The sequence below is a fragment of the Mus pahari genome, chromosome 14 (assembly GCF_900095145.1).
Source record: "Mus pahari chromosome 14, PAHARI_EIJ_v1.1, whole genome shotgun sequence".
NCBI lineage: Eukaryota > Metazoa > Chordata > Mammalia > Rodentia > Muridae > Mus > Mus pahari.
Genome location: NC_034603.1, coordinates 36666191 through 36683922, shown reverse-complemented (window position 1 = coordinate 36683922; position 17732 = coordinate 36666191). Strand labels below are relative to the sequence as shown.

The window sequence follows — 17732 nt, the reverse complement described above, 5'->3', positions numbered from 1 at the left end:
TGGCTGTCCTGGAACTCACTCTGTAGACCAGGCTGGCCTCGAACTCAGAAATTCGCCTGCCTCTGCCTCCCAAGTGCTGGGATTAAAGGCGTGCGCCACCACGCCCGGCTGAATGTCCTCTTTTCTTGGCGTCTCTGATGCTTTCTTTTGTCTGTCCCCACCCTGCAACGAATTTCTCTTTGTCTTTCCTTCGTCCTTTTTTTCAGTGATGATCTTACTGTTCACAGTCATGGTTTCATCTACCACTGGATGTTGAGTTTCTAAATCTTAATCTCTAGAGCGTTTTTTTTCCTTTGAAAAGACCCAGGGCTTGTACCACTTGTGTGTATCACTGATGCCTGAAACATAATTTTTTCCCTGCCATGTGACAGATGCTCAACAGATATTTACATGGATGGACAAATCCCTTCATTGAATATAGGAAATTCAAGGGTTCAGTATGAATTTATTTACAAGTAAGAGTGTCCTAGAGGGCCATTACCTCTGCCATCACTTAACTAGCTCATTGTACTTTTACCATAAGAAAGGGGCAAAAGAAAAAAGTTTCAGTTTGTTTTGGTTCTGTTTCATATGTTTTTATTGAAATGATGGGGTAGGATGTCCATACAGATTCTGAAAGTATGTATTTTCTGTGGATTTCTAATCCTTTAGTCTTGTGAGTTGGAATGGACTATATTCTTTTTTTTCACCATGGCATATATCTTTCCTTTTTTGGGAGCTAGTGGAAAGATACTTCATTTGGGAGAAGTTTTGTTGGGAAAGAGGGATTCCATGATATCCAGGTGTGGAGAGATGAGAAGTTCCTGCTCTTTCATGTCAACTGTTCACAGGTGACAGGTGGTCTAACAGGTGTAAAGGGCAGATAACAAGATTTAGAGGTAAATGATAAAGGGGCAGTATCATTTGCAGGTGAATTAATTATAGACAAACGGTATCAGGTATACAGTTTATAGTATACTATCACAAAGAAAATGGATCACAGTATGTGAGATTGGAAATGGATCTGCTCTGATGCAGTGGAAAAAATACACAGAAGAACCTATAGGAAGAGCAGACAGCATCAGAAACACCTTAAACAGATGACTGTTTGCAGTGCTTGCTGCAGAAACTCACAAAGTCCTAACCTCAACCAGTACTGCAGAACTTAACAGATGACGGATGGGGTTGAAAGGTCTGGGGTCTTTACCTACCTACTGGCACTGTGGGTTCCTTAGGTGTGGATTATATGTGTCCCTCAGTGATACTGAGAGGAAAAAGTTAAATTTCTGAGCTCATTAAAAAGAGGGCCAGTGTAAATGTTCCTTGTTCTACTAGAAAGACAACTGATTATGGCTTCACTAGTGGCCATTATCCTTGAGGCCGAAGCCTGAAATAGAAATGGTTTGAGATGCAGATTTTTTCTGTACAGTCACTGTTTTGACAGCCATTCCTTCTTTCATTGTAGGCTTTAGAATCCAAGTTAGCAGCTTGCAGGAACTTTGCAAAAGACCAAGCATCCCGCAAATCTTATGTTCCAGGAAGTGTTAACTGTGGGGTAATGAACAGCAGCGGCCCAGAGTGCCCAAGGTCAGGGCGAGCAACTTTCTTCCATAAAGGGTAAGTCCTGGACTTTTTATCTTTTTATTTTTATTTTTAGCAGTCCTAGGGCTAAGACAAAGCTAGGGCTTCATATGTGCCAGACAGGCACCCTGTCACTGAGCTACAGCCCCAGTCCTCGGGCTCACCGATGAGGCCTAGTGAGTTTGCAGTCGTAAGTGGGTTACCAGAGTCCTGAAGGTGAAGTCCTGGAAGATAGAGATCTGTTATTGTCTTGTGGTTCCCAAGGAGCTTGCTGCCCCTGGAATCTATAGCTTCTGTCCTGGGCGTAGGCTCTTAAAGGCAACTGTGCTGGGCTCAGGAGAATCTCCAGAGCTCCCATGGGCGCTCTCCAGATCCTTATAGCTTGGGAGCCTCAGCAAATCTTCTTTAAGTAAAGGGGAGATAGCTTGTATATAGACTGTAGGCAGAACTTTTATTTGAAGATTTTAGAAAAATACTAAGTTCTAAAGTATTTAGATACTGGGTCATATACATGTGAGAGTTCAAGGCCAGCCTGGTACTTAGTGTGTTTCCTTCCAACTAGCTAGAGCTTCATTGTGAGACTGACTTAAAAAAAAAAGTGTGTGTGTGCACATATATTTAAAAAAAAAAAAGCTTTAAGCTTAAAGCAGTGGTATATTGTTAGTGAATCATTTATTTCAGTTGGCAGAGAGTATGTGTACTAAGAAGTAAGCTTCTTATTTTCACACTGTTGTGGCCATGCCTTAGAGTTAATTTTCAGGCATGTAAAAATCAGATTTTTATGCATCTGCTGTAAGCTTCTTACAGCACATTTACAAGAGTACAGTTTAAATATCACTCAGTAACTTGCCTGTTTTGATTTACATTGCCAGTATCTTTCCATGTCAGTCTGTTTCATTCTGCTGTGTTTTCTCTCTAATATGCATAGCTACCTTCTTGTTATAGATAGGGAACCGGTTAGGCCCTGTGCTCTGTCTGCTGTCACCTGGCCTCAGGCAGTTGTTACTGGAACAGCACCGCTGTGCTCATGGTCCCTCGCTGTTGTCTCTTGTGAGCCCAATAGGCCGCTTTAAAAACAAAACAGAACAAAGCAGGGATGGCTCTAGAAAACGTCACAGTATTTTTAAAGGTGCTTATATTTCTGATGTCCTCAGTAGTTGCAGCTTGCTTATGGATGACCTGATTGTTATATACAGTGTGCTCTCTCTTTGCTGCTGCTGTTGGTTTTGAGACAGACTCTCACTATCGAGCCCTGGTTGTCACAGCGCTCACTCTGCAGACCAGGCTAGCCTTAGCCCACAGATCTACCTGTGCTGGAGCTTCAGGCATGGACCACCATGCTCGGCTGCAGTCTGCTGTGGAAAAAGTTTTAAGGCCAGGCATGGGGATGCATGCTTTTAATTCCCAGCACTGGGGAGGTGAGTTTAAGAGTGGACTGCAAAGTGAGTCTAGGAGAGCCAGGGCTACACAGAGAAGCGAGAAACCCCGTCTCAAAAAACCAAAATCAAACCAAACCAAAACAAAAAAAGAATTGTTCATCCTGTAGTAGAGAATCATGGCCTATTTCTGTTTCTTATGACTTCTGTCTTAAAAAGGATACAAGGACCTCTTACTAAAAGCACATTGTAAAATGTCAATTTGTAAGTCAGAGCTCTGTTTTAACTCTTAAAGTTTCTGGGGTAGGCTAAGTAGAAAATTAACTCTCCTCAGGCTAGGGAGTGCACATTTTGAGAGAACATGACATGGACAGGCATGACCACATTAGACTAGCCACTCCCCAGATGATGCCGAGGAAGTGTAAAGGAAGTCCTCAAGGGTGTTGGAAACTTGCGATTACTCCGTAGTCACTCTGTCTCTGGGATCCTGTTTCTTGGTGGGCCGTAGATGGCATCTTGCTGTGTGAGGAGGCATGAGCCATTGCCATTCAGGTCACTGCTCTTCCCTTGTACTTGCCTCCCATCCCAGCATGCCAGGGTGGGCATTGCTCAGACAGAGGACCTGCCCTAGGACGTGGGGCAGCAGTGTAAGTTGAAAGGAGTGACCTGGAACTCAGCTGAGCTCTTGCCCCAGGAGCAGCCAGGATGCAGCTCTCCCCATCTTCTGAGCTGCACTGAGACGAAGGGCAGAGCAGTGCTTTTTCCTTTTCTGACAGAAGCACTTGTACTCACACTTTGTGCTTCATTTTAAATTATGAAAAAATTATGGTATACTGTTTCAACCAAGAGTGACACGTGCTTTTGTGGGTTGGCTCTTGCTAGTGCTCGCTTTATCTAACTAGTGGGCTGTGGGTGCTGGAGGGATCGTCATATCCCCGCTGTGCTCAGGGAGTCACTCTCCGGGGTTTGCTGTGTGACCCCATCCTCACTGCTTTGCTCTCATTCATCTGGTCTTGGGGTCTGCCTGGCTTCCTAATCTCTCTCATGTGTTGACTACATCGCAGCCAGGATGTTATGTTTCAGCTGTAAGAGGTTCCTAGATACATTATCAACTCTGGCATGTTGAAGGAAAGCCAGTCTCTGTAGAAATAGGAAGTTTGGCTTGGGATTTTAGCCCCATCTTAAGACTTCGGCTGTGGCTGTGGCGCTGGCCTTGCTTGCCCTTTGCTCCTGACAAGTATGTCTGTAGCTCCGTCATAGTAGCTTACTAGTGGACTGACCGGAGACTGACAGGTAGGTGGTTGTGAGCGTGTGTACTTGATAGTGCTCACAGTCTTCTTAGGGCAGTATAGCCCTCTTTGACACGTAAAACTGTACACACCTCACTGGGTCTGTGGCCTTCTAGGAGTCACAAGTACTTTTGCAGATTCTGATTATATGAGGACTTCTTATAATGAGGAGTTTGTCTTCTGGGATGTCTCCCAGGCCCTCAGATGCAGGCTGCTGTGCCTGGCTGCCCTAGCTACTCTACCACAACCCTCTTTATACTCTCGAGGATATGCAGTTTGTGTGTTACTTGAATTTACTCTAAAACATTTTATTTTCTTGGTTTCACTTGTGTTACTTGCACATGGTGCAAATTGTGGGCAAACCAGTCAGGATTTTCTGGGTCGTATGTAGGTAGGCGTGGTGGGTTCATTTCAGGGCATGATGTGAAAATAGTGTTTGTATTGCTGTTTAATGATTTTTCCTTTTTTTTTATTAGGCAAGAAAAAGTCATATTTCCCACGTTGTTCATGGGTAACTCAATTTGTTTGCTGTGCTTTGTTCTCTGTCTTAATCCTGCTGTGTGGTGGGAGACACATTAACAAACTGGTCTTACTAACTGCATGGGGTGGACTCAGCTTTAAGCAACTTTTAGCCCAGGAGTGAGTTCTTGAGATCTGTGTGACTTGATCACACACTGTTGCTGCTCTGCAGAACAGTAGCCCATCAGGAGTTGAGTGCCTGTGCTTCCAGCTAGCTGAGGGCTGAGGCAGAAGGTGGCTTGAGCTCAGGAGTTTAGGCCAGGTTGGCAACAGGGTGACACACCACTTCAACAAAAGCTCAGCATAGTGGTCTGGGTGGCTGAGAGTCTCCCTGTGGCAGGATGAAGTTTGAGTTGAGGGGTGGCGGCAGTGGTGGGTCCCAGGGTCTCATCTCACTGCCCTCATGGAGGTGAGCTCCTCCTGCCTCCTGCCTTGGCATTGCTTCTGGTCTCTCCTTTCAGAAGCTTTTCCTATGCTTGCTTTTCGTTTCCACAGTGAACTGGGATGGTGAGTGGGAGGTGTGTAGAATCGTCCTGTTCTTTCTGAACTGTTGCTATAGCCTGGCTAGAGGCCTGCAGCTGCCTGGAAGTGCTCCAGGCCTCTGTTTACACCCAGGGAGAATGGGCTCTGGCCGCCCTCTTCTTGCTGAAGCCACAGGTACTACTTCTCTGCTCTGACGGGCTGAGCTTTGCTCTTTGTATTGTTAGATGATAGGCTGCCCTCCTGACTGGCCGAGAAGGTGCAGTTTCTGTTGCTAAAGCATCTTTCTGGATTGGCAGTCAGTTTTACCTTAGCTAGACTTGGGTATAAATTCATAAATTACATGGCTGGAGCCTTTTTTTTGCATATTTGATTCCTAGTGCTGTCTCCATCCTTGCCTGTGCCTTTGATTTAATTCTGGCCATTTATTTCTTCACATTTGCACCTGGTATATTCACAGGCTTTTCTTCTTTTGGGAATTTTCCTCATTGAATGAATTTAGTTTCCTGGAAGGACCTCTCCAGACCACGAACACTTCTGGAGGCCAGTTTTCTTTTCTTCTGGTTTTAACTTCTTACCTCTTGATTCAGAAGAGAAGTGCTAGGTGAGAGCCTCTGCTCAGCCCACTGCCAAGTTCTCCTATCCACACAGAGATGTTACTGGCTTTCTACTAGAGCTCCTATGTACTGGGCATGGAACTGGTTGTTCACTGAGGGCTTCTGAGTGGCTTGTGACTAGAGGCTGGGAAGAGGTAGGCCACCTGCAGGCAGTTGGGGATGAACAACTCCCTAACAGCTCAGTGGATGAACCTGGGCTAATGATTGGATCTTCTCTTGGTTTGTTTCCCTCTATAACAGTGGAGATGAACTTGATCCTACATTAAAAGGATTTAATTTGGTCCCGTACCATTTCTGTGTGAGGGACTGTCCTTGTGGCTGCTGCATTTGCATACCCAGCAGACCATATGACAAACTCTTGGCAACCCAGAGTGTGCCCCTGTCTGAGTTGGGGTATTCTGTAATGTAGTTGAGGACAGGAATGGAGGTTCGTGTGTTAGATACTAGGTCTCCTAAGTGGTTCTTCCTCTGGTGGTCAGGAGCATCAAAAGCTGTTGAAGGTCTGTACAGGCAAGTGACAGATGAAGTTGTGAGGCAGGCACCGCACAGGCAGACAGACTGCCCCAGACCTCAGGAGGAGCCCTGCAGCCGAGCACGGAAGTAGGACAAGGAATGAGGCTAGGGGCTGGAGTAGGGTGTATGCTGCTGCTGTTGGTTTCTGTGTTTGGCTTAATGCAGATTGCAAGTATGGGTTGTGTTCAGTCTCTTGAAACATGAACTCAAGCTGGGCGTGGTGGTGCACGCCTTTAATCCCAGCACTCGGGAGGCAGAGGCAGGTGGATTTCTGAGTTCGAGGCCAGCCTTGTCTACAAAGTGAGTTCCAGGATAGCTGGGGCTACACAGAGAAACCCTGTCTCGAAAAACCAAAAACAAACAAACAAAACAGAAACATGAACTCTTGTTTCCTGGTTGTTGTCAAGTTCCTCTGCATGTCTGTTTCTGTGTGCCATTGGTGGCTGCTTATGAACCAGTGATCTTTGCAGGGAATATATGGCTTACTTTTTTAGAGAATATCTCCTCGTGAGTGTGTATTCAGGTCCTTGAATCCTCTGCAGTAAGTGGGGGACGGTGTTGGGCAAGAATGACGCGTTCTGGCCCTTCAGAGTCACTAATGGGTGGAGTCTCCTACCCAGTGTCTCAGACTAGAAAGGCTGAGCTGCCTCCGAGGTCTCGTGTTTGGCCTCTCCTTTCTCCTCCCCCTGCTTCCTGTGCCTGCATGCTGGTGGGTGGATTGGGGTGCCCTCCACCTTGCTGGGTGTGCCTGAATGCTGGCCCTTCTGTGGAACTGATTTGCTGTGTTTAAGAAACAACAAATTTTCTCATCTAGCTTTGCTTGCTAAGCATTAATTTTTTTCATCTTGAGAAACTGGCATTGGAATAGATTTATAACATAATAAATTATAAACCAGTAAAATTTATCTATACAACTCAGAGAAGAATACATTTTGTTAAAATTTTCTTCTATGATATAGATGATTATATGTGTATATATGTATATATAGTCTATACATTATATGTTTACATATGTGTATGCATCTATATTCATTCTAGACTTAACTACATAGATCATAGTGTCTGTGTAAAAGGCTAGAATAGAATAGAACCTAGGCTGTACACTGCTTGTATTTTCTCTTTTCTCTCCCTTTTTTTTTTTTTTTTGAGACAGGGTTTTTCCATGAAGTTCTGACTATCCTGGAACTCTGTAGATGTCCTTGAACTCTCAGAGATCTGCCTGCCTCTGGGTGCTGGGATTAAAGGTGTGCACCACTACCGCCCTGCTCTTTTCTTTTAAATAAACACTGAACATAGGCAGTTTAGATAGCTTGCCCCCCCTTTCCTTATATCATTAAATACATTCTGAATATGTTCCTATTAAAAGTACTGTAGAATACATTCTTATAGTAGTATTTATATTTCATTGTTTTGTTGTATAATTACTTAATGAGCTCTCTATTGCCAGACATTGAGACCTTTTAGTGGTTAAAAAGAAAATCAGAATTTGTTTATGGTGGCCCATATGGCAAAGTACATGGGGTACATGGTCTTAGTACCCCAGGATTGAGAACAAGCCATTCTCCAGTGCTTTGAGTAGTTGTGATCCTACTGTGGGTAAGGAAGAGGACTAGTTACAGAAAGCAGCTAAGTTTCCTATGTGTAGAGTGATTTCAAATATGTCTCTTTTTCTTTTCTTCTTCCCTTGCTATTCTGGCCACCCCACAGGGCAGTAAATGGCTTTGACCCAGCTCCTCCTCCTCCTGGGCTGGGCTCCTCACGTCCTTCGTCAGCACCGGGTATGCTGCCTCTCAGTGTGTGAGTGCCCGGCCTCCAGGTGGGGCCCCTGCCCTCTTCCAGCAGCCCAGGACACCTACGCCTCGTCCCTCGGTGCCTGGGTCCAGCCCTGTGCCCCTCTGTCTGCCTCTTCACCGCTGGCAGAGGGCAGGCTGCATGCAGTGGCGGCTGCTGGGCCCTGCCCAGCCCCAGGACTCTGCGCGATATCAATACTGGCTATTTTCTCTTCTCGCCGTAGTGCCGTTGGTTTCACATGATTGCACTTTTGTGGGTCACAAGTGATACATACATGTATTACTCGATCACTGGATGTGGAAGTACCCATTCATCACATCTGCCTCATAGCTCCCATCTTTGCTGTACTGATAGGATTTAGTTGTGTTTAGGACATTGCAGATCTTCTAGAAGTTTCCCCTCAATCAGGTTGATAAGACCTTCTGAGCTCCTGCCAAGCATCTTGAGTGCTCATAATCATGTGTCCCTTAGCCTCACCCCTGCAGTTCAGGCCTGTTTCTGCCAGAGTCAGGAACGTCTCTGAACTATGGAACACTGTCCTTCTGACTTTGTGTAAGCAGTCCATTCCATTGCTTGTTTCTCAAAGCAGCGAGATACCTGTCTGAGCTGCAGGAGGCAGGGGCAGCTGGGACATGGGCACTCCAGGGCTGAGCCTCTGCGTTGCCCTCTTCTCTGTGCCTCAGACTCAGGAGGCAGGTGGCAACCTCCTCGCCAGCATTCCAGGCCCTCAGTTCAGTGACATCTCTCAGAGCATTTTTGTTTTCTCCTCTGAAGGTCCATCCAGTTGCATTGGGAAGGGTTGAGGGGCCTGATTCTGGGGCTGGTTACTGCCAGCTCTCGGGGGCAGACTGGCTAGGTATTTGTCCCTTGCACCCTGTGATTATTCTCATGCTGCACTTACTGTTTACATTTGTTTTATTGTACATAGGTTTGTAAACATTATTGCCTAAGATATTTGTATATAACTTGGGCTTTGTAGCTTTTATTTATTCAGACTCATATGGCATGTTAATTAATGACTTACGATGGTGTCCTACTCTGGGCAGCTGTATAGGATCATCATGTGGTTAAAAGAAGATACTTCCCTCCAAAAAAATCTTTTAATGTGGAAACAATAAATTTCACAGAAAAAAAAAAAGGGTCGAGATTGCTTTATTTGGCTCCGGCTGTCCCATGAGAGAAGACTACACGAAGGCAGTTCAGTGTCTCTTCTCCCACATGGATGTGATGGAGAGCAGGCAGGAAATGATAAGATTGAGGCCACAGGAGAGACTGTAGTCACCTATGTTTCTAGTCTTGTACCATTCCCAGGGGCAACCTGAGAATGGCCCAGACCCCACAGGATGGCAGGACTGGTGGGCTCGCCATGGTGTACCTTCGTGGGCCCAGGCACGGGTCTTCAGTTTGCACTGCATTCAACATTGTTTGCCGGAAGTGCTGCAGCTAGAGACATTGCATGGGCGTGGGCTTGTCCTCACACTTCTTTCCCTGGGTTGATGTTAGCACGTGAGAGAAATTCCAGGTGTTTGGTAGCAAAGTTGCAGATCCATGGTGAAGAAACTACAGTGGGGTGTGTGTGAGTGCGTTGCGTTCTGAGCCCTGCCTGCTTACCGCAGCATACTTATGGCTTAAAACTACAAGTGTGCTGAGTGTGGTGTACAGACGGGTGGATTTCTGAGTTCAAGGCTAGCCTGCTCTACATAGTGAGGTCCAGGACAGCCAGAAGTATGTATAGCGACCCCATCTCCACCCTCACCCCCCAAACCAAACCATAAAACAAGAACAAAGCCAAGTAAGCAAAAGCAGAAGTTAAAGAAGTCAGATTCCTAAGTGACTAGGAGACAAGATGACCTTCAAGCTTTGTGTTAACACATGACAACAACCTCTTTATTGTTTGTTGTTAGTTTGTCTTAGTCCGACTGACCAGGAGGCACTGGGAGCCACGAGTGCTCTGAATAGTAGAAGACAGTCCATGTCTTAATCTAGCCTTATAGTGGAAGGCTATAAAAGCTTGCTTTTGGGATAATACCCCGTGATACTGAGAATACAATAAACCTCAGGGTCTGGTGGCAGGGGATGGGATGGGCAGGGTGCAGCCTGGTCAGGGCGCTGATGTAATCAGTGAGAAGAAACTTTCAAGCAGCAACATGTTCCGTTTCAAAAACCAATCCAGGAATGCAAAGTGTGTGGTGACTCACTCTACAGAGTTGCCCAGATTGATTTAAGAAGTCAGCCATAGTAAGAACTCTGAATTTCTTTCACTGCACGTTGGCCTGAGACCTGTGCTGAGAGGCAGGTGGTGTGCCCGCCTGCTCTGAGCTACCTAAATGCCACCCCAAGGAGTACCAAAACAGCTTCTCACCTCTGGCCCTGGACTCATGAGAGAGCCATTTTGCAGACCCCGAGACACCACTGTTAGAAGATTCCCCTTCACCATTGAGAAGAGTGAAATGCTTGTCACGTAGACCTTTACTAAAATGCTCTTACTTTTGTGTGTGTGGAGGTATTCAGCCTGCATGTGTGTAACTGCATCATATACGTACCTGGTGCCCTTGGAGGCCAGAAAAGGGTTTCAGATTCCTTTGGAAGAGCAGCAGTGCTCTTAACCACCGAGCCATCTCTCCAGCTCCTATATACTTCTAATATTACTGAAGGCTTTGAAAGATTTCTTGGTAGGTCCATTGCCCTGGCTTCCCCAGTGCTAGGGTTAAAGGTGTGGCTGGCTCACCACACCTGGCACTTCTAATTGTATCACAGTTCATTTACCATGAGAAGGATGAGAGAATACCTAGAAGAACTTGACTGTGGGCCTGCATTCTGAATCACTCTTCTGAATCGGCATTCTGTGCTGTGGTGTTGATGTGATTCCTGAAAGGTACATTTCACTGTCACTTCCATAACTTATCTCCTGAGTGGCTGACAGCCATTCTGCAAATTTGAGTCAGGCAGTGACAGTCACCTACTGACAGTGACTGAGATTTTGAGCATTTTAGAATTTACACCAGCTGAGCGCATTGGTTGTCCTTTGAAAACAAATGAAGGCCACACTGCTGTAACGAGTTAGACTGAATTTCCAGCCTCATAGACAGGGCTTGAAGGATCTGGGCTCCCTACTTGGTATAATACAAAGGGAATGTGAATAGCCCATAGGTAGCTAGTATTGACCAGCACTGTTAGGTAAACATACCCTTCCATAGCTGCATGTCACATTCCTGACAGCTAACTGTTTCACTGGTTGGGAGTATACTATAGGGTCTGGCCTGTAGCTGTGCTAGGACAGCCTTTTAGTGAAGACTGGAGACTGCTCTTAGTATCGAAGGTAGGGAAGCCGAGGGACTGGGCAGCCTATGGGGGTGACGGTGGCCACAGGCTTGCTTGCTTTTATTTATATATATATTTATATTTATTATTATATGTAAGTTCACTGTAGCTGTCTTCAGAAGAGGGCATCCAATCTCACTAAGGATGGTTGTGAGACACTATGTGGTTGCTGGGATTTGAACTCAGGACCTTTGAAAGAGCAGTCAGTGCTCTTAACCGCTGAGCCATCGCTCCAGCCTAGTCCACAGGCTTTCTTCTCAGACCTGCTGGGGCTGTGGGGAGAGAAGCCATCAGTTTTCTCTTCCAGAGTCTAATGTATAGCCATTCTGATTTGTTTTTGTGAGGGAGGTGGGAGCAAGCCTGAGACAGGAAAGCTTGCTTTCTAGGGTTCTTCTTGTATTAACATCTGTCCCTCAGTAGTATTGGGCCCAAAAGTGGGTCGGTCAAGCCAGAGCAACAGGGCTGCTGGCTAGAAGGACGTCTTAGCTATGTTCAGGCCATGGAGGAAACGGATGAGAAGCAGGGACCCTGGAGTCTTCCTGGTGGCAGGGTGTTGGAAGCCTGCCAGCACGCCAGGAATCAGTTCAGTGCTGCGGGTACAGTGTGTGCAACCATGCCTTGTCCAGGAGAGACTTTTCAAATTACACTTGACTACAGAGGGAGGAGTTGATTCTAGTGATCAATGGTTCCTTCAACTTAGCATCTTTGTGGAATCAGGAACTGGTCTTGGTCCACAGAGTCTGTTTCTTCTGGCAGGCTGAATTGTTGAGAAGCTGACATACCAGTCAGGCTGGACAGGAGGAAAGAATGATTGAGACAAACAGGCTTCTACATCCGAGCTCTAAGATACGGCTCCAAAGGTGAAGCTGAAGCCTGCCTGGATCTCTGTCCCACCACCCACCTTTCTTCTCCCATGGCCAGGACCGGTGTCCTACGCTCTTGTGTTATATGAGGCCTAAATACACCCAGGGTTCATGCTCACTTCATGCTTCCCTAGGGTTTTTTTCTGTGTGACCCCAGACAGTAGATACCAGAGAGGTTGCTTGTGTGGAGCCAGTGGCTTGTTTCCTACACTCCTCCGGTACAAACACGCAATCCCAAACTTTTGGGATTCCTTAAAAATGGTCTAACCTAGTCTAGTCTTCAGTGACTGGGCCAAACACTTGCACATTGTCCCCTGCCTTCAGGTATTGGCCGTTTGCTGTTTTTGGGAGACCCCACCCTGGTGTGCTTGCTTCAGGTGTGTGATTCCCCCTCCAGTCAGGTCACAGATGGGAAACCAAGAACAGAAGGTGCGGAAGCAGGTTCCATGTTCACATGATCATTCTTGTTTATTGAGGTCTGTTTGTTCTCAACGGGTGCTTTTTCCTCCAAGTAAACAGAGCAGGCGCAAATATCTATAATGAATAAATTTATTGTCTTACAAAAATCATTGTCTAGAAATATGGGAGTACAAGAAAAGATATTTGCAGTCAGGTGTCTGGTGGTCAACAGCCAGTACAATTCATACAGGGGAAATCAAAGATTCCAAACCCATGTGACCAGTTCTTCCTCACAGATGTTAAAGCTTTTAACCCAAAAGGTCTGTGTTTTCAAGCACATCGCCACGGGTCGGGGCTTGTCATTAACACTGATTTGCTGTCACTGAATGTTTGCTTATTCTACTTCACTAGAGAGGTACATGATATGAAGCACAGTCAAAACTTAATACATTAAGTTGTTATAGAGGCAAATAATATATTTAACATTGTCTTAGTACTGTAGTGTCTAAGGCACTTTCTGTAATGTCAGTTTGCTCAACTATCAACCAAAAACAGAACGCTAAGTGTTCATTGTAACACTGTCCAAAGGAAGGGAAAGGGAAAATGAAGGGTCACATGCCCGCTGGCATGTCAACATTCAGGCAGATGGCATCTTCTTGAGGCTACAACCTCATTGACAAACTTGGAACACACCTCCGACACAAAACTAATATTCCCGTTTTGGGCTCAAAGCAGTGGCTGAATTTGCAAGAGAGCCTGACTGGTTGGAGAGGCCTTCTGCAAGCACCCCAAGGCTCACAGAGGCTCACTCCTGAATTGAGGGCATCAAGCCAGACACTCAGGAGACCACTTGGAAGTTACTGTGATGGCTGCCACCCGGGGCACCTTATGTGTTATGGCCACTGTCCTCTCTGTGCACAGAGCTCTGAGACTATTCACATTGAGATGGTGGGGACACCATAAATTTGAGGGGCAGGGTCACCCCTTGGGAGATGGGCAGGAGAACCCCAAATGGATGCTGCTTCCCCCATCCAAACCCACCCCTAAGCCGCCAAAGCCCCTCTCCCAGTTTGCTCACTGAGACAGTGATCACTATTCACAGGAAATGAGAGACACAAGTGCAGGTTAGGTTCACGATGTTCTAAGAGACCGGGTGTGGTTGAAGGAAGGGTTAGGGCCACATGAACACAGAACTAAGGTACCTGTCAGTAGGACAGAGCATGCAGAGCAGCTGAGCAACGGTCCCGGGGCAACCCTCAGGCCCAGCCACTGGCAACAAAGGGCCTGGAGTTTGTTTCAAAAAGGTTCGTTCTTCTTAATGTGTCATAAAATGGTCTCTTGATGAATACATGGAAAATAGATGCAACGATGAGACAATCTGTTTAATACGCATGTCTTGTGGAGGTGTATATATAAAAAGGGGCAATTGTACCTAGTCTGAAGCAGGATATAGTCTGCGCAGGCCGCAAAGCCTTAAGACACAGTTGACTTTCCTGGAAGGAATCTGGGAGCTTGCCATTCCGGAGCAGTGAGTGCAGGGCTCAGGTAGACTGGTGCTGGGATGAGTCCTCAGCATCACCTCTGACCTCCTGTACCTATTCTGATTGGGGTGGCTGTGTGTCATTGACATCACTGGTCTTACTTTCTGTGTCGTCATCTGACAGCTCTAGCGATGCCCCCTCAATGTGCAGCTGGCGCCGGCCAGATCGGCTTGAAGAAAAGCTGATTGGGCCACCCCGCCTGGGAGAGAAATGCACAGGAACATGAGGCTGCTGGATGTTTGACTCTAAACAAGGCTCATTCTCTACCTTCTACCCTGCCTAGGGCGTCACGGCCTTGGTGGGTAGCTCTCCTACCCCATTGTTTCCCCCCACAGTGCACGTGAGTGTGGTCAGCATGTTAAGGAAGACGGGTTCCACCTCTCAAACACCGCTGCCCCCTTTGTTGCCCTGTGTGAGTGAGGCTGTGGATTCTGATGTCTGCTTTCTCCCACTCACTACCTCCCACTCCTGCATCTTGCCTAGGGATTCCCGAGGCCTGGATCCAGCTTCCACGGATGGGGAGCTGGCAAGCACTTACCTGAGCCGGTTCTTGAGAGTGCTGACCTCGCGGCTCAGGCCCTCATTGGCCTCGGTGGCGTCGTCCAGCTCCCTTTGGAGTTTACGCCGAGATGCGTTGGCACGTGTTGCCTCTTCCTCAGCTTCTTCCAGCTGGCGTTTAAGCTGCTTCATCCTGGCATTAGCCTTCTCCATCTTGGGGAGTTATACGAATGAAAAGCAAACAGAGAATCCAGGGTCAGACAACCTGGAGGGTCAGCACGCTCTGTGACACGAGCGCACTTGTTTTAGGGCTGCTCTAAGGCGCTTCCCCTTGTCTTACTTAGTAAAGGCAGTATTTACAGAGCAAGCCACACAATCAGAAACTCAAAACTGCCTTTCCTGTGAAGCCAAACTAGTTTTCCATCTCCACTCACGTGACTGACGGGGCTGTGCAGTCTGGACAGGATACTGTCCATGAAGTGTGGCAGTTCCACCCAGCCACTCTGGAGAGTGCAGCGCGCTCTCGCTTAAGAAGCTGACTGTGGCTCCTTTGCTCCTAAACTTTCAGGGACTGGCTACTGCCTCCTGGGTGCAGTCACCACTTGCCTGGCAAGTAGGGAGGCGAAGGCCCCGAGGTGGTCTTGATCCCGATGCTGTACTGGAATCACATGTTGGTGTGAGCCCTTCAGTACTGAGCCTCTGGGATTAGGGGTTTGTGCGTGTGGGCAGACGCCCTTCACAATCCTGGTTTCTGCTATTGTTTACCATTTCCCAAATTTCCCTCCGACCAGTTCCCCGATGCTCACTGGACCCAAGAACGATTATTCTAGGCACAGGAGGGAAACTGGAAGAAGCTTGTGTGCCTGTGATGTTGTTTAGTGGAGGAAGCTGAATGTAACTTTAAAATTCAGCCCAGGGCTCACACCTCAAAGTGTCGCTGACTCGCTTTCCCCATTGGAACTGGGGGAACACAGGCTGCTGCATGTCAGTCGAAGTGCCCTAATTAAGTTTTCAAGAGTGTCCTTAACTCTGATTGCTTGCTTAAACACTTTCGGGGTGGTGAACTTCGCCCTGCCTGGCTTTCCCTACCTGTTCCTTATACTGATCCGCATGCCGGCGCTCATCTTCAACCTGCATGAAGATTTCTTTCAGTTTCTTCTCTGTTCGCCGGACTAGTTTGTTGGCAGCTGCTCGTTCCCTGCCAAAGACACCAAAGTAGTTTTAAAACTTGAAATTATATTTTAAACAGGGAAGCATTTTTGGAGTTGTTTTTCTTTGGAAACCGGCACATACTGACTGGAACGCCCTTCAGGCCTCTCAGAAGCCTGACGCAGAGACTGCCTTTCAGAGTCCTCAGCGGCAGCACTGCCTTGTTTCTGTGCACACAGTGAGTGACACATGCCACATACACATGCCAGACATGGTTATCATGTAACAAACACCTAGTCTATGGAGTGACCGTCTCAGTTTACTATTGGCGGGAGCTGTTACAGCCAGTGGAAGCAGCAAACCCCACACACCGGGAAACAGTGAAATAACCAACACTCTGGCCTGGGACTGCTGCCCAGTTAGAGGAGATGAACACGGAGTCCCTGCAGACAGGAGCCATTCCTTCCTAGCTGGATCTGGGTCTGGTGGAGTCAGGTAAGGTGACTTAAACCTTGTTAGTGAAAGCTTAACTGCCGTGCCTTGCTGGAGACACTTCAGACACTCCTACCCAGCCGAGTGGGAGTAGGAAATGTAGCACCACTGGTCCTGCATTTCTGGGTCCCATCCTCCCCAATGAGGTGGGTCTGTGGGCTGCTGCAACGCCTGCTCATTCTGTCCTGTGCAGCGCTTTGATTCATTTGGTGTGATGGAAACTGCCTGAGGGAGAATGCGTTTGAGCAATACTGCACCTCACAGGGTGCAGTCAACAGAAGTCGGCTGTGGGTCCATAAAGATGCTGGGGCTAGGAAGTCAAAGGGCAGTACGATGGCTTCCAGCAGGGCCAGGCAGAGCCCCAGCCCCTCCTTAGGCACGTCTCTCACTGCTCACAACCTTCTAGCTCCTGTGCAGGTCACACACCCAGCATTCTCACATTCCCTTGCACTGGTGCTCCTATGGGCGAGGGTACTTCTGGGTGATGACATGGCCTGCAACATCTTACTTGGCTTCCTGTTCAAGCTGCTCCTCCAGCTGCCCAATCTTGGCTTCCAGGGCTGAGATGGTGGCCTTGAACTTGGACTTGACCGCCCCCTCCAGCTCCTGCAGCTTGGCCTTGAGCTCCTTGTTTTGTCGCTCCAGCTGCTGGCGGGCGTTGTCACTCTTCTGGGCAGCGCTGCGCTCCGCTGCTAGCTCTGTGTTCAGTGTGTCTACCTACAAGGGGAGGGGGGGGGGTCAGATAACCTGGGCAGGGGCAATGCCGCCGCTCCCTGGGCCGGCCGCATGCACGGCACCTGCAGCGTGGTCTTGCGGAAGCGGTCATTGAGCAGCTCCATGTTGCTCTGCTCCTCCTCCAGCTCCTCCTCCAGCTGTGCGATCCGTGCTTCCAGGCGCCGCTTCTCATCCAGCAGCGCAGACCTAAGCTCGAGAAAGGGGCCGAGCACAGAGCACAGGATGAGAACTGTGAGCGTAGTTCCTGATTAGTCCCTGCATTTACCCCTGATTCCTGGGTAAGCCCCGCCCTCAGACGGTTCTCTTTCCTGCCCATATCTGTCTTCCTGGTCCTGCACTGTCCTCTGAACCACTGTGGTGACCTCTCTGTTGCTTCACTCTGCCTCTAGAATTTGGCCAAGATCTCAGATGAACTCTAATGATGTCCCAGCACTCCCAAGGAGAAAGCAACTTAACTGGGCAAAAGGAATCATTAAAAACAAACCCCAATGGGGGCTGGTGAGATGGCTCAGTGGGTAAGAACACCCGACTGCTCTTCCGAAGGTCCGGAGTTCAAATCCCAGCAACCACATGGTGGCTCATAACCATC

At 47.7% G+C, this 17732-nt stretch overlaps 2 protein-coding genes across 4 annotated transcripts in view; one reads left to right on the top strand and one right to left on the bottom strand.

The window, feature by feature from the left end:
- The window catches only part of Ndel1 (nudE neurodevelopment protein 1 like 1), a 31138-nt gene extending 21600 nt beyond the window's left edge, over positions 1 to 9538 (top strand). The window contains exons 8-10 of one of the 2 annotated variants that reach the window (XM_021211636.2): positions 1445 to 1596; positions 4702 to 4736; positions 8062 to 9538. In XM_021211636.2, coding sequence (XP_021067295.1) covers positions 1445 to 1596; positions 4702 to 4736; positions 8062 to 8069 — 195 coding nt within the window. In that variant the 3' untranslated portion in view covers positions 8070 to 9538. The remainder of the gene's footprint in view (positions 1 to 1444; positions 1597 to 4701; positions 4737 to 8061) is intronic. The other variant, XM_021211635.1, reaches the window with a different exon arrangement.
- A 3233-nt stretch (positions 9539 to 12771) lies between these two features.
- Myh10 (myosin heavy chain 10) overlaps positions 12772 to 17732 on the bottom strand; it is a 119219-nt gene continuing 114258 nt past the window's right edge. For both annotated transcript variants that reach the window (XM_029546082.1, XM_021211456.1), the window contains exons 37-41: positions 17206 to 17329; positions 16917 to 17125; positions 15857 to 15965; positions 14808 to 14980; positions 12772 to 14468 (exon numbers count right to left, since the gene is read on the bottom strand). In XM_029546082.1, the coding sequence (XP_029401942.1) occupies positions 14324 to 14468; positions 14808 to 14980; positions 15857 to 15965; positions 16917 to 17125; positions 17206 to 17329 (760 nt within the window). In that variant the 3' untranslated portion in view covers positions 12772 to 14323. The remainder of the gene's footprint in view (positions 14469 to 14807; positions 14981 to 15856; positions 15966 to 16916; positions 17126 to 17205; positions 17330 to 17732) is intronic.